A 17,166-nucleotide genomic window follows, 5' to 3' on the forward strand; every position below is an offset into this window, starting at 1 on the left:
GCATATATTTAGGTGTTTGAGCCATGATTTTGATGAACACTGTAAATTTGCTAATACGGAAAGATACCAAGTGCCAGGGAAGTTCTAATACCTCAACATTTTGCATAAGTGCCATGTTTGTTCATTCATAATTTGAACTCTGAAATTGCAAGGAATTAGAATTTAAGATCAATGACAAAAGACTGACACCATACAGGTACAAGGAATGTTTGAAGCCAAGCAGTTTGGCATGGATCAATACATGAGCCACTGCTTCATGGCTCCTGGAAAGATCGCAAGTCAACCATTTCAATCACAGTATCCCTGTGGGTGGAAAATCGGCTGGGGATCCATCCATAATATGGATGCTTAGATGGCAGAGTGAAGTGTTAAGAATAGGTATACTACAGGGATATTTCACTCAAAGGCAAATGAACACTGAGCTGACTTGTAAGATCAGTGCTTGACATCTTTGCGACCTGGGTTCTATGGTACTGGTACTAAAGGCCATGTCAACTGAATGATTTTACTGTCTGAGTGGCACACTGGTATTAAGGACCAGTGTAACACATCGGACCTGGCACCTTTGAGATTGTGGTTTCGACGCTCAGTCGGTGCACACCTTCATGTGTTTAAGAGAGTGACTCCCTGACAGTGCAGGTTTCCTCCTACATCACATTCTATTACAAATCACCCAATAAAGAGCGAACAATGTCCACCTTGTATGCTCTCAACCCGAAGTTACACATAAATTCCGACTCCTTTTACAATATGCCACTGTTGATCACCTCCTTGTCAGCCCACAAAAAGACATCGGACGCACATTAACCTAGCGTACTTGTCTGAGGGTCTACACAATCGATGTAGTACTGTAAGACTCCAACCAGATACATCATGGCCTTCAGCCACGACCAAAATTGGCTAAATTATCAGAAAATCCATAGAAAAAGGATTATTTTGCTTCCTATATTCTCATGATATCCTTTCATTGTCGAATAATCTATTTACGACATGCGTTTCTTCGGTGCGTTATTGGGAATCTGTATAGAAGATGACATTTGTGGCTGAGCAAGGATGAGTGGAGAATCGGATGAAAAATGTTCAATTCCCAGAGACGATAAAGGAATGTTGATCACCAACTCTTGCCGCAGGTGCAATGACCACCACAAACATGAGATTGCATAAGGCAGGTTGCGGCAATGAAAATCACCAGTCTGCTGGGCTCTTGAGGCTTCAAAGAAGAAGAGTACTTTTAAGTGGAAGACGATGACACCCATAATCAAATTCATAAACACCACCTGATTACTTGGCGTTTTCCATTCCAGGGCTTCTTCTATAACTCCGACAAGTTCCAGTTTTCCTTTTTTTCTCCAAAACAGACGTGTTCTGGATTTTGAGTTAATACCAATGAACTTTTTTCTTCTTTGATCTGATACCGAACTATTTAAGTGTGAATATAGACCATTATTGATCCAAAACTGCTGTGAGACACCCAGAAAAAAGTACCTTGTTAATTTTCCATTATCATCAGATCTTTGGGAATATTCAGTCCTTTTATGTTTCTCTACAAAAAAACACAAACCAAATTAGACCTCGATGAAGAAATTCACCTGGAACAAATTATCTTTGTCTTTGATGTGGACAATCTTCATATTTCTAGCTGAAAATGATAGTGCAAAAGGGTAGGGGTCACTGCAAGAGCAAACAAGTTTACAGATAAGAATGTTTCTCACAGCAACAATGATGAATCTTCTGAAGGGCCTGTTATTTTAACTTTGCATAAGCTAAAGAGTTATTTCAATATGTTAGTGCTACAATTCGACAACTACTGTACAGTAGCCTACTCCGCAACTTCTTTAATCATTTGTTATTAGAGTACATTTAAGTTTTTTTCTCAAGATTTGTCATCAATAAGAAAGATTTGCCCACTTCCAACTTACCTGCATGGCATTGCTAATAGTCTCCCTCTCGGAAAGAATCTCAGCCAAGTTCTTGGTACCGAGGACATTACGGAGAGTGGTTTGTGCGAGCAGCCGCGTGGAGTGGTGCGCATCCTCGACATTTGCGACGGAAACGGTGGCGTTGTTTACACGATAGTAGACAACGGCATCAACGGAGACAGTCACGCTGTCTTTGGTCAGGACCTGGAACCAAACGAGCGAGATATTCAGCATGGGAGTGTAAAATCTCATCAATGAAGGCCATGCAAAGAAGTGTACTAAATATGTTAACAACAAAACACAAACCTGGGTTGTTTGCTAAGTAATGACAAGGCAAAGGTTGCTAGGTCATGCAAAGAGGCTGGTCCTTTTAACTAAGTAAGTTGAGCAGAAAGCGTAAATATGAATGAAAAACAACCCAAGCAGTCCACGCAGTCTGTCTGCATCCTCGCATTCATAATTCCCGTCTATCACCAACTGACTGACACTCATCGAGACAGAATGCTATTTCTACATTCACCATGGTACCCACTCGCATATATGAATAATGCTGATCTTCACCCTGACCAGAAGCAGTTCACTGATACTCTTCTTTGAGAAGGAATATAGTATTACAAGAGGGACTGCATTGTTCTCGATTCCATGGAGGATGCGCTGAGAAGATGGATTGGCACCTCCGGTGACAACATACCACGAAGATGAATACATCTACATTGGATGTGACATTAAATAAAACATTATACAAATCCATTTGGCAAAATGGGGCATGTTCAGTTTATCTTCAAATTAACAACTCTTTCAAACCCTAAACATAACAATTAAGAGCCTCTGACTATTTCATCGCAATAGCAGCAAACACAGAACCTCATTTCTGCGGGGTTGAAATTAACTTAACACAACGATTCCATTAATGTCATCCCTTGAGGATCTCGTATGTTGACTTAGAAGAAATTACTATAAAAGTTTTTCAAACTAATTTCATTTTGCTGATAGACACTGATCACTAATATTCGCACTTGATCCAGACATTTGTTAACTCTTTCAATGCCAGAGCCATGTTTTGCCACTTTTGCCCAAAAATGGGTGAATTGCTGTACATTGTGCATTAGATGGTGCAAAGTGGCCGACACTGTGCTGGTCCACGGAGAAGCGCCACTGAATATTCTCACCTGGGCAATAGTCGTGTAAACATTGTTGATAAAATCGATGATAATCTCTGAGCCATCGGCATCTGCAGCCTCTGAAGGCCTGGGAGGTAATCTGGCAGATGGCACTCGATGAAGAATTACCGATGTCACCAGACTGGAGCAACGCTTTTAATTTTCCACCCTAGAGGTCTCGACTTGTTCATTTACTAAAAGAATTATACTGCTGGCTTCTGCTTGCCATTTCCCTGGAGGCATACATTATTCAGAGAAATATGGCGGCAAATGAATGGATTTGCCAAGGGTTTGCCCTTGGACTACACAAATCAACTCCAATGACAGAATAAGATTCCTTTATGATAGAACAGGCTGGTTCATTGGCCCACTAAGCTTTATATACCTCCATCTGTATAGTTCCACATGCCAGATGTGCACTTCACATTACAGTGTCCAAGACAATTCTGGCAGCAGACTCAGCAGCCTTCCTGCATGACAGCTGATGTGATATTGAGACAACACAATCTTAGAGCTCAGCACATTCCAATCACCAAGAACAACAGTAGGTGTCCCAATCTCGATAGTCATCGTGCTCAAGTGCGTATGCCATGTTTTGGTTGATTAGCTGACATTTTCGATTACGTCAATATTGCCGAGTTGACACAGTGGTAAACAATGCCAGCTGTGCCATGGGTGAGGCCTGGCTTTATACAAGACATACAGCGAAAAACAGTGAATGGCCAACACACCAAACCCTGATGTAGTTTCTATGCATTGTGACCATTGAAAATAAGTTTAGTACACTCTGGCTTGAGCATTTCATCAGGCACAAATTGCGGAGAACCAAATAAGAGATCTGGATCAAGCAACAATCTCGAATCCTTTCAATCAAGTACAGGCACAGTTTAGCCTACACCAGCACCTCAGAAACAACTGTTACTGAAGCTTGGCTCGGTCTGTACCATAATAGCTTTCTATTACCATCAAAAAGCGATTCAATCAAAAAGCCAAGATGTCCTCCTGAGCCGCAACGAAATTAACTCATCAGCAGTCAGAATGCTTGAATGAACATAGTGTGTTCTACGAGATTACCTCAACCAGCAGCATCCGGTCTAACTGTGTCATGGATGGGACAGCAAATAAATTGCTGGGAGTAAAAGAATTTTCTACTGATGATGGAGAATCACGCGTCCCCAAAGCTTTTGGATAATGCCACCGAATATTGGGTGGAAGGATATAATAGAATGCTCAATGTCTTTTCATTTCACCTGGTGACCAACGCTTTCAACCAGTCAGGCAAAATCCTTCTTACAAAAGGTCTCCGAGGGCAAGTACCAAAGAGCTGGTCATCTGAGCAGCACTACAAGGCTTTACGGCAAGTCATGTTAAAGATGCTACTATAGCTAAAGAACCTCTTGACTAAACCTAAGAATACACTATTTCGAACAACCCATTCACCTTTATGAATGATGTTTTGGGTGCAACTCCAAGACAGATCTGTTCCCCTCTAAAACACACACTATTCCCAATACAAATGATAGTGGCTTTTATGTAGCCCAGGTCACTGACCAGGGTAGGTCACAAAGCCCTTTAAATGACTGTCTCTGTGACAGGTCAAGCTCCGCAGAGGCACCCTGGGGAGGGGTATCAAGGAGTTGCTCGTGCGGCACACAGCTCAACTCGTGAAGGACAAAGCGATGACCAGCAGCCCTTGCCTTGATAATCGGTTGCCTTAACCATTTTGCCACTGCACTCAACTACTGTACTACATCACCCAAGAACCAGGGACAAAATTTGATAACCACAGAAGCCGTAATCAAGTTAATAAGCTTTGTACACAAGAGTAATCATCATGAAACCCAACTCAGTCAATATGCTTAGTGTCTACTCACTTTGAGGTGGGAGACTGGAGCGCAATTCAATATTCTCTGATTATATCTATGTAAGCCATGGAGTTCAAACAAATAGCACTGGGCGATTTTGGTAGTCCAATGTAGTGAAAGTGTGTTATAGAAACAAATAAAAGAACCGAAGTCTTTTGGATTGACTTTCTCATCACAAATCATGCACTTTTTGATTGACAGAACTATTTCTGTGAACTAGACTTACAAGTCTTCAGGCGGAAAGTTCCGTCTATCCATCAGTCAATCGATTCTAGCAAAAATGGAAGAGCCTTGAAACTAATAGTACCAAAGATTCTCCTACAAATGTTGACCAAGACCTCCCATAAAAATTCCATCTCAAGAATTATTATCGACTATGCATCAAGTGACCAGGAAATCAATCTTGGAGCGTGACTTAAGACGCCCCAGAGAGAATCAATCTTGCTTGCGAGGCTATAGGAGCCAAATCATAGAAAACTGATTTGATTTTGAAGCTCAAGTTTCCCCCCAAGGACAAAATCAAAGTTATGGATATTTCAATTTGGGTATTAGACACAGGTCAACGCTTGGAGTCTGAAGTGCAATGTCTGCGAGAGCCTGAATCACCGATTTTTAGTCCAAAAAATATTTTCACCAGGACGCATAATTTTTCTTATTCCCTCAGATAAGAGATAACACGGCAAAACCCAGACAACTGATTTAAGGCGCAGTTCCAGACGATCCATCTTTGAGATGAAAGTGTATGTAAGGATAATTTACTGCCTCTAAACTAATCTTTTAGCTGCGAAATCGATAACCATGTGTCATATAAGACAAATGAGGTTTATTCAGCAACCGCAAAGTAATATTTTACTATCATTTGCCACACCCGTACATCACTTCCAGCTGTGCAAAAGCAGCAACTGATTTAAGGCGCAGTTCCAGACGATCCATCTTTGAGATGAAAGTGTATGTAAGGATAATTTACTGCCTCTAAACTAATCTTTTAGCTGCGAAATCGATAACCATGTGTCATATAAGACAAATGAGGTTTATTCAGCAACCGCAAAGTAATATTTTACTATCATTTGCCACACCCGTACATCACTTCCAGCTGTGCAAAAGCAGATGATGAGCTGAAATGAACTTTGAGCAAATCAAAATGTAAAATGATTTTTTTCTTGAAAACATGAAAGGAAATATAGCTGTAGGAATGAAAAGGGTTCTGGGTCTGACTGAAATTTTTACAGCTGCGAAAGCACAGTGGCAAAGCAAATGCGCTGCATTGAGGCATTCCGACAAATATTTTGCACAAAAAATGAAGGCATAAATTGGACGGAAGAAGGAATAATTTTCAGCTTTCTGATCCTAGAACGAATCGAAATAGGGCTTATAACATTTGACTTTTATCAATCATTATTCTTGTAAATATTGCCCTCGCATGCACCATTGATAATTTACATGGTAACTCTGGGATTGCTATCAGCACTGTTTCTAGAAAAGAACATGTAAAAAGGCCCCAAGGGGGTGGTATAATGAATTGGCACAATCAAGAAACAGTAAATTTGTTTTCTCCAAGGAGATGTTTTGATAGTGCAAGGTTATGGTGTGTTGCGTCTACAGGATCTGGATGATTGGCTTTGCCATCAGTATGAGCTGCATTATCATAATATCAACAGCAATATCATGAATACCGCAGACAGTAGGCTAGGCCTCCTTCTTTGGCGATGCTGTCTTGAAGTAGATCATCACATCAGACAGGTGTTATACTGTGACTATGGGCAACAGCCAGAAAGTAGTCAGTTGCTCGGCAAAACATTCCTTGGCTGCCTGCAAAAGCCATGATTCAGCTTACGTCTTCAGATAGTACACTGCCAAGTTGTTGCTCGTAAACAAATCGAAAAAAGGTAATCGCAAACAATCAAATTCTTCCGATCAATCAAAGATTAAGGGAAGGCCAATTACTACCGGGCTCATCTGGAAAAGATTTTACTTCCATTAAGAATGACAGAGGGATTTTACAGGAACGAGCATAATGGGTTCCAATGCAAGGAAATATCCATTTCGCCTCTAAACTTCAACACCAGTTCATAAATAGTATCAAAATGAGCAATTATTCTCACTTTCTGATTTTAAGTCAAAGCAGGTTTTGCACATAAAGTCAACTGTTGATTTTAAATTGACTGATAAGAAAGAAAAGTGAATTCAAATTGGTTTTTTATTACTGGTTGAAAGATGTGATGGAGCCCTGAAGGCAATTTTATTGTTATTATTGATTTATAAGAAGAAATCAGAAGGTTATGCGCAAGTTTGAGAGCATGTTCATGGTATGAAGTCTCATGGAAGAGGGAACAAAATTATCCATTATTTTTGCTGATATCAACCTCTTAGAGTTGGAGGTAGTCTGAGTCCAATAAAATTAATTGACTATGATGGCTCATGAAAGTTTACCATGGGAAGTACTCAAAACTGAACAGATTTTCCACAAATTTCTCTTCTACAGTTGTTGCCTTTGCAGGTGAGTTGCACCAAAGGTGGAGACTAAAGAGTTGTTGAAACTCCAATCATTGAGAGAAAAAATCATGATCTAATCTTCCACAATTAGTGCACCACTCGAATGCACTGGTTTAACTTCCCAAGACTTGTCCTGCCAATCAGTAGAGAGGAAGTTCTTGGCTACCAGAACGAGCTCCGAGAAATGTATTCTGAGCTGATACACCTACTGTAACACTCAGTGCATGCTTCTTTCTTCCAATGGGTTTTGATGGTAAACTGCTTACCACTATTCTTGCAATATCATGCCTTTCAGTATCCTTCAGTATGATAGAGTACCGCAGATCTCCCCGTCTTCCACACAATCTAATATTTGTCTACTGGTAATAAAAGTCAAATGACAACCCAACTGCCACACTTCCCCCAAGCACAGCCACCCTTTAGGTTCGGTTCCACTATATACTGGGCTTTGTACGCTTTTTGACTGTGACCACTGTCAGTCACTAAATTTGACTGATTCCTTCTTATTTTGATCATCATTTGGAGTTTATTAGCCAATAAATGGAAAATAGTGTATGACCATGAAACAGCCCAAACTGATAAGCTGTGAGGAGCTGGCTGAATTCGCTCCCTTCTATGGAATGATATTGCCCGAGGGAGAGCCACTTGGCATTGGAACAAGTAATGCTTTTCCTCGACATGATGCAGTCGCAACTGCCCATATGAGCAGTGATGCAGCATGTATATGGATGGGCACATACTGGCTACAGCATGAGATAAGCACTGCACTTTACCACTTGGGGTTGGAATAAATGTTGGTAAATTTTGCCATGTTTTAGAACATACTGCATGGCACAGGCTGTGCAACTGATTCACCAAAGCAGCTCATCGTCTGTGATCGATGATCTTTCAACAATGCATGCAGAAGGCCATTTAGGATCAGAGCAAGTGTTGGTTATTCTATTGGGGTTACCAACACGCTATCTACGGCTTTTTGTGTGATTGTGACTAGTGAGATTGCACGTTTTCTGTCCGCCAAAGATGCACTAATCAAACGCTGAATAAGAACATGTGGTAGTCTGCCATGAATGGTAACAAAAGTGCCCACAAACAAGAGATTTTCTGAGTGCTTCCCATGGGGCCTCGCATGAATCAACAGGAACGCACATAACATATTCTTCTGTTTGCAGCGAGTTCTTATTTGCAATGACAGAAATGTCCTTTATCTGCAGCTGCAAAAACCTAGCTTCTGCCAATGTATGAGCACCTGTTAGTTGGACCTCACAACCCATAGAGATTCCATTTTGGCATGAATTGACTTGTTCTCTGGTCACATACTCTAAAACAAACTGCTAGCTGCGAGTTACTATTTGCACCAACAGTAATGTTGTTATCAATGACCATTTTCCAATTTGCCTGGTTGGTAATGGCCACCATTAGGCCGGCCATTTTCTTTGTCAATTTCGTTGTCTAGACAACAGTGATGTCAAACGACAGGTCGAGCATGTAACAGCAGGGGCATAATGGCATCGTTGATGTTCGACGATGCGAGAAAATGATTGGAGTAATTTTGCGGGGAAGTAACACTGACAAGGTTCTTTTTTGGTTATCTGTTGCAGAAGCTGTCAAATTGGCAATGCGACATACCAAGAATGAGTAACCTTACTCGCACTCAGTCAATTGCCTTTTTCTCTTTTATACCAGGAAAGGAGAGTATTCCCGCCATCAGAATAGCCGATTCACCTCATGACGTGTTTACCTGCTTCAGAGATGAGAGAGCCCCCCATGAAGCAAAAACTATACGGACGTAAACAATGACAAAGTGAAGTGCCACCGTTACCATGTCTACGGCAGTAAACTTCTTCACAAACGGCAGCAGTCGTGGAATAGTATAGGGATTGTATTGCACGTGATTGATCAAATTAGCAATACGTCACACTTTCATACACTGATTGGCAATCAGTTTTGGTGACAACATGCTGCTCTATCCCAACATGGGGTGAAATCAAGGTGTACCATATTGGTGAAACAATGAGACAAGAATTTTTGAACTTGGGGTATATTTCACGACTAGTTAATGCAATTTCGCAATCCAATTTCAAAAGGGACATGCTCAGATTTAATTAGGCTTTGCCTGCGCATGTAACATGTCAAACAATGTTCTGCCATTGGTAAATCATTCGGGGCATAAAGATAAAAAGAGAACCTTTCTTTCAAATATGAGAGAAATTTGACTCAACTCCGTTCAATGATACCTAATGAACATTGCCTTGAAGTCTGTTAATGGTAGGCGGCATGCAAGCCTCGGCAAGACTGAGTTTACAGAGAACTACATGGTACATGGCCACGCCGCTTCACAAAGGGTTTATGACCGCAGAGCTATTGCTCGCTGGCATGTATGTAGCTCTACATGTAAACCAGGCCCTTGGGCCACCGAGTGGTGCTGAGGTTTACAGGACAGGTTACTCGATATTTAGTATAACAGTATTTACAAATAGTAGGGCCAAAACAGGGAAGATAATTTCCTCCAAGTCAGTTCACCGTTGCTTCAAGCAAAGTGTTCCAAAGGAACCTTTGGAAGGAACCATGATGTTAATTATTTTCATTCCCCTCTATTTTTTTCTTGACGTGTTTTACAGCCATATCAAGCAAGCAGACAGGAAGTCAAACTAACAGCTGCTTGAGTACCAAAGCTATATTGTTCCATTCTGTTTATGTCTCTCTGGTCGAACTCTAACATTTCGTTTGTGATTTTATTTTATCAACAACTCAGCTAAAGCAGGTGGGTTGAAAAACACACCATCGGAAATTATGATAACAGTTGATATGCATTGCCTCTCTGGTTGATCTCCAAGGGGAATTGGACAGCAGCCTCCATAGCATTGTTGGATTTTTATGTGTTTTTACGGGTCCAAAACCTCTTCATAACTCATGGAGGCTATGGTAAGTGACAAGGCTAGGTGATGCCAGTGATAAATCATGGTTTGCGACCGACGCAGAGAAAATACCAGTAATTGCTCCCAACAGCAATAACATAAGCAAATCACATTCCAAAAATATTCTGGCTGTATGACAAGAAGGAATGTTATCATGATTGATGAGTAAAATCAAATTGCCAAATTCTACGGGTATGGTCAAGGCAATTTCAATTGCAGCCACTGAGACCCCTATTGGTGACTTCATATACCTTAATCTGACCTACCTGGTTCTTGTCTCGGTCTCCCTTCAACTTTTTTTCAGGAAACGCTCAGAATACAGGTTTAACACTCATAGAAAATATTTTCTATTTTGGAGATTATGTCTATGGACCAGCCTCACATCTACAACTAACCCTGACCTTTCCTTGACTTGTCCCTAGCCCAACTACCTCCTTTCGCAAAGACCATGAAGAGTAAGCGAAATTTGATAAGATGAAAATAAAATAGATCAAATACAACATATATGCAGAAAAGGAATCTAACAATTCTAATATTAAACTGATAAGACATTGCGAATAAGATGAAAGATATGTTGCCTCAAATTATATGAAACAAAATTGGACAAATTCAAGAGTGATCTTTTCAATAGTCATCACATATTGCGCACTGTCTTGGATGCAAGTCACACTTGACCAGTCAGGGGCTAACATCACCTCCCATGCTGACATCTGCTGCAGGGGTAGTGAGGTGTAGGCTAACACTTGACAGTTGAAGATGTTGGTGACAATTTTGCTTGGCAATTGCAAAAGTCTGACCAAGATACTCTGAATTTAGTCCCAATTCAAAATAATCGACACCACCACAAGCTCAAATCAAAAATAGTTTGGTGACTTTTGAAGCTGCTCATTGAACATATTCAAAATGATGAAGAGAAAGGGTGCATGCATGCACTAATCTGGTGAGTGCCACTTCAGCCATTTTGAGAAAAACATCGGAAACAAATTCTTGATGACCGGTCACCCAAATTTCAGGGTAGCGAGGCTGATGCACAAATGTTTAATTATTTACATGATCAATGGCACATAGCGGTATGGTGCCAAAAAATCTGTTTTGCTGAAAGTGGCACTTACTTGGTTCTTGCATGCAAGAACCTAATGATTCTCAAAGGCAGGCACTGAACAGAAATGGTAAATGATAATAGGTAGGGTCGGGAGAAACATTTTGTATGACAGATGTACGGGTTCTAGTTTGGTACAAGGGTTTCTTCAAATGAAGGAGACACGCGTTATTCTACTGGTTTTGGCAATCACTGTTTTAGCATTGTTCGTTCTAATAGGAGTAGCATAGACCACGCTTGCACATGCATGCACATCATTCCGTAGCAAAAATGTGAAAATGAGAGTGATATGAAATATTTGTCATCATCTTGGAGCAAACTATTTGCTTAATTCTCTTTGAACATGACTTCCAGTGGTTTGTTGACTATTCTTCAAAGTATAGGATTGGATGTAACTCTATCCCGATATATGATACCATAATACCTTTCTGATATTCATTTCAGATCATTTAGATTTCTTAGGCTAGTGCAGTAGGCCTACATGCATGGCCATTCAAACATTTTGGATTCATTTTAACCTGTAGATTTCAACTGTGCGATTAACCATTTTGATAGATAAACCAAGAAAAACCTCAATATTGTCCTGTACAAAATGTGCACAGTGTTGGGGTGCAAGAAGGTAGAAAGCATAAGAATCTTCATTGGGAACAATAAAGGGTGAAAGAAAACACTTTTAATGGCAGAAATAATGAATAAACGTAAATAAAACACAATCATGAGCAGGTTCAAAAGTCACACATTTATATTTAACCGCCCAGAGACATATCTGCAGAGTGACATTTCAAACCTTGTTTTTTTCAAGTGATGAATCCAAAAGACTGAGTTGATTTGCATCAATTGCAATCCTGGCACTTAAGTAATTACTTCAGGAGAGAAGAAGGCAATACATTTCCTTCTAAACTTTATACCGAAAGTGAAAATGTTGGGTTTACATGGCCAGTCTGTAATCTAATTCCTTAAAAGCCTTTGAAAATTAGAAGCTTCAGTGCCAAGGGATTCGTGCCTTCAATCATCGAGATGCACTTTCTTTTCAAACACCATAATTAACATGATTATGCTTTTTGGTGAGAGAAACTGGATTTTATTTGAAAGCTTCCAAATCTTCTCCAGAAAGATTTTAGTGAGACATTCTGGTCTTGAAGATCTTTATGTTGATCTGTCAACCAAAGACAAATGCTGATCACCATTTCAGTTAGAAGTAAATTTCAACTTTTGAACACAAATGCATGAGAATGTATTGAGTAATTGAGACTGACACTTCTAATTGGCCAAGAGAAGTCTGGGATTGGTCTGTGTAGAAAGTGGATAGCTCCGTCAGTTGTCCATTTTTTTGTTTTACCATTTCTTCCAGAGAGCCAAAAGTCGGGTCATACCCCAGTCTCACTAGGAAACCTTTCAATACTCTCATCCTACTAAGACCAGGTTTACTTTAAAGGATATGTATATATCATCCTTTAGGGGCATTCTTTAAGTCTTTTGAATAATATAGGACATTCTATCATAAAGGTCACTTCAGAGCAGTATATTGATAACTGTTTCGCATTGAGTGATGGACTGAGTGGGACCCAATGTCCCAGTGCGCCACTCTGCAGAAATATCCCAGCTGGCGGTTTAAACCAAGTTGCAAAGCCTACAGTAAGTTAAGTCACAGGCTGATATTGTTCTTAAAACAAACCTCTTGAGGTGGTACGTCAAACGAGACGGTACGCAAGTCGATTTTTGTGTAATTCTCTATACAAGGTAGTACAAAGAATATACCTGCAAAACAGAGCAGTAAAACTCAAACGAGAGTAAAATTTGGAAGAATTTACTGAGGATCCAGTTATCCAGGAAAAGGGGCTACGGAAGTGGTTTTGGCAAGGCATGATTTCCAACGGAGTTAGCCACAGCTGCTCATAACATTCTATTGCATTTCTGTTCAAAGTGACGTCTGCAAAGACCAAGAGATGATGGAATTTTTATTTTTCAGTTGAGACCAATCTTACAACACTGACATGGAGTGACACAATCATTTGGTGATATTTTTTTGTGCTTTTATACGATATATCATAAGCAGTGTAATCCAGTGTATTAAATTGTTCTACCAAATATGACATAAAGGCTGAATCATACAAGGAGTACATGCTTCAGCTCTGAATAGGATTGGCAGCTTTTGGCATGTCCAATGGATGGAAATTATGCCACACCTCTTGATCAACCCAAAGAAGTTTTGGAAAACTGGATCCTTTTGGAACGTAATTTCCTAGAATTTGTACAAACGTACAGAAATCTGGAAAAGAAGGTTTAGCTTCAGTTGAAAACCTAGGATCGAGGTTGAGAATCAGCATTGGATTTTATACCAACTTGCCAGCTGGAATAAAACCTCACTGTGAATGCTCAACACCCGATGGCAAGTGCTTTTCTGCATACTACCAAAGTATAGCAAAGTGGATCACTTTTGATATAGAAGGGACAGTTCGAAACACACGAAGACAAGGCAATTTATGAGAAGACACAGTTTTTTAGGGTCTATAGGAAACCATTTCACCAGGTTGCTATAATTTGCCAGTATGTCACAGGAGGAGCCAGTACCAACCTCTTGTGGTGGAACATCAAAACTCAACGTTCTCATGTCGACTTTGCAATAGTTCTCTATACAGGGCATGACGAAAAAGATGCCTGTAATAAAATGTGAATGTAATAATTACAACACTGCGAGCATGCATCACATTATTGCCAAGGCCTTGTCTTGTCTAAGGTAGTGAGCGAAGACAGAAAACCCCCTCGAACAAATTTCGTTGCAGTCTTAAAAAGTTCTCTATCCAAAAACCTATTGAGAAAAAATAATTTGAAAATTCGACCAAAAGCCAGGGAATGGTATTTTTTGGATGACTGGATTGTTCCTAAAAGCGGCTTTCAGGAAAGAGAGATAGAGGGGAAATACCAATCCAATGTTAGTGGATAGGGTGAACTAACAACCATGGTGATCTACTGCCCTTCGCTCGCTTCATTCTTAACAAGACCAGGCCGATTCTACCCGACATACCTCCTGAGGTGGGATATCAATGCTTTTGGTCCGTAGGTCAACTTTTTGGTAAGAGTCGGTGCATGGTAAAACCATAAATATGCCTGGAAACAGTTATTTAATGTAAGAAATGATGATGAACAGACTGGTGCTGGAAAGATTGTCACAGAAATTTGAAGGCAACAGTTTGTATGCTTTGTCATTCAGAACAAGGCTCGCTGTTGACTTCCAGGTATTTTAATAGTCATGACGGATCCAAAGGGAGGGGTTTGCAAGGTCCTGCTTTTGTTGCTGTAAACTATCCCTGAAAATAAATTTTGCATAGTGATAAACTATACTTCTTCTTCTCTTAAATGGGAAGGATTGATAAACAATTCATGAGCTTTCCAATGACCCTAATTGTGCAAATGCGCACTGAGTATGAATTTCAAAAATACAGCTGTGTAGAAAAATATTCGATTACTATTTAAATACCAAGTTTCAGCAAATTTTCCTGTTGCGATGGTATGATTATAACCAAAAGCAACCATAGCAGTCGAAGTATGTTAACACCAACAATCCTTTAATTGCCTATTTGCTGGCTTACTGCGCAGAAAGTGACATGGTCGATAACAGCCATTTGTAGCATAAGTTAGGAGGCTTTTTGTGTAACGCCGTGTTTCAAACTAATCGATATTCAGTCAGATCTTTGCTACATTATCATTTGCACATTTGGTTCGGTTGAACTTTTGCGATAACTAATGGAGGAATGGTACACTAAATTCTGGCCCTCGAAGACAACAAATGGATACTAGTTTGACTCAGACATGCGAACTTGGCCAAATACGCAAGGCCACCGCAACAGTCACCTTGGATGAAGATTTCGCCTATATATTTCACCTCAGCAGCAGAATACAAAACCTGTCAGTGTAACAGCGACACAAAACCATACAACAAGGCCAAACATATGTTTTAAGTGATTGATGACAGCTAATAGCATAGATAGAGCTCACAAGAGAATTGAATAAATTATGTTGTATACTCGTGTCATACTTTGGACCAGTGCAGTGCAGCGCACTGGTTTTGATAATGTCACTAATTTTCGTCAGGGCATGTCACCCCCATAAGTATGATTCTTTGATTGCTTCCTCACCATGTGCCATAGGGGATTTACCTCTTGACTAATTAAGGGGGACATGTCTACGCCCCTCTCACACACACACACACACGCTGAGGGAACCCAGCATGAATCTTTAATGAACTGCCAATGATGAAGTACGATACTCAGCAATTGCATGTTAATTTGAACAATCATTTACTTTAAAACGGAGCAATTAAGCCAGGATTGCAGGATTTATTGACTACCTACATATACGCCATTAAACTTGTAATAGACATCATTTCCTCCATCCTGCAATAGTCTGTTAATGTCATTTCCCTTATATCCAATTAGCTACTATCAATAAACTATAAGTAATGGTGACAGAGTACCGTCATCAAGGTCATTTTGGAACTTGAAGCACACATGAACTCTCAGTTCTCGGGTGCAAATCAAACTGTCTCTACTCATCTCATAGCAAAAGACAGGAGTTCATCAAATCACAATAATAAATCTAAGATTCCCATAGAAACTTAAGTCCAATCAGATCAAGACCAGAATGAATGCCCTTTTAGGAAGGCACCCGTTGCTGACAATCCAGGCTAATCCACCCCATGGTCCACTTAATATGCATCCCACGTTATCAGAGATCTCCAGTGAAATACTTATCTATGCGATCGATAAGAGTCTTGGTCATTGGGTTGGTAATGTTCTCAAAGCAAGTCAATAAAGTTTAGGTATTAGGAGAGGCGAGAGAGCAGGAGAAGAGCTTGCGCCAAGAAGCAAATCAAAAACTTAGCGAATTGCATAAAGATGCACAAGAAGTGACTGATAAAACTGACACCAAACCTTGAAACATGATGCCCCAATTCGGTATAGCTGAGGATTTCCCTGCGATTTTGTTGCGCCAGTATCATCAGCATCAGCAATCTCGACCAATTGGTTTCTGATTGACTTGCCAGGACTCAGTAAGCTGGGCAATCAACTGTTTCTCACATTGCTGTTGTAGTATAAGGATGTCACTCAGGATGAACGATATCCAGTGCATCAGTCCCAAATAGTCGCAAGCTGAGAAGAAATGAGAAAGTCTCCAATGCAGAAGTAGGAGTGTTGTTTTGTGACAGGTGGAATCACTGCTGCCTCAAAGATAGCTGGCAGGCTGGATGAGCGGTGGTGTGTTTGAAATAAGTTGATACTGAACATGTTGCTTTGGCATGCTGAGATTTTTATTTGGCTGCAACTGCATACACTTTAATGCTGATGAGACTTCTGTAGAGCTAAATCCAATGCAGTTTCAACGCTTTAAGTGCTTCACATTATTACCCTAGCTAGCTCTATACAGTACATTTATGATTCAAGCTCCATTCTCTGGAAGTTTTTTTGCGATGATGTTGAAATATTCCCTTCTTTTCTTCAGACAGTAATTTCACATGTAGACTGGCCTTTTATCCTACCATCGTTGACACAAATGATGAATTATCAGTTGACAATATATTACAGGTACATAATGAATCATCCATCCATAAGATCTCATCAACAATAGTTTGCACAAAGCCACACTCCTCTGCCACCCACCTCCCAGTTTCAACAATATCGCTGCAACATCTGTACTGTCCTCAGTCATAAGGTTGTC

The 17,166-nt window shown here is 40.2% G+C and overlaps 1 protein-coding gene across 11 annotated transcripts in view; it reads right to left on the bottom strand.

Annotated features, from left to right (window-relative positions):
- The window catches only part of LOC135501841 (band 7 protein AGAP004871-like), a 37,448-nt gene that overhangs the window by 7,070 nt on the left and 13,212 nt on the right, over positions 1-17,166 (bottom strand). For 5 of the 11 annotated variants that reach the window (XM_064794217.1, XM_064794213.1, XM_064794211.1 and 2 more), the window contains 2 exons: positions 13,127-13,209; positions 1,920-2,123 (listed from right to left, as the gene is read on the bottom strand). In XM_064794217.1, coding sequence (XP_064650287.1) covers positions 1,920-2,123; positions 13,127-13,209 — 287 coding nt within the window. Of the gene's footprint in view, positions 1-1,919; positions 2,124-13,126; positions 13,210-14,026; positions 14,110-14,476; positions 14,560-17,166 lie in introns of all 11 variants that reach the window. The other 6 variants (XM_064794218.1, XM_064794215.1, XM_064794212.1 and 3 more) reach the window with 2 other exon arrangements.

This window comes from Lineus longissimus, chromosome 17, assembly GCF_910592395.1.
Source record: "Lineus longissimus chromosome 17, tnLinLong1.2, whole genome shotgun sequence".
Taxonomy (NCBI): domain Eukaryota; kingdom Metazoa; phylum Nemertea; class Pilidiophora; order Heteronemertea; family Lineidae; genus Lineus; species Lineus longissimus.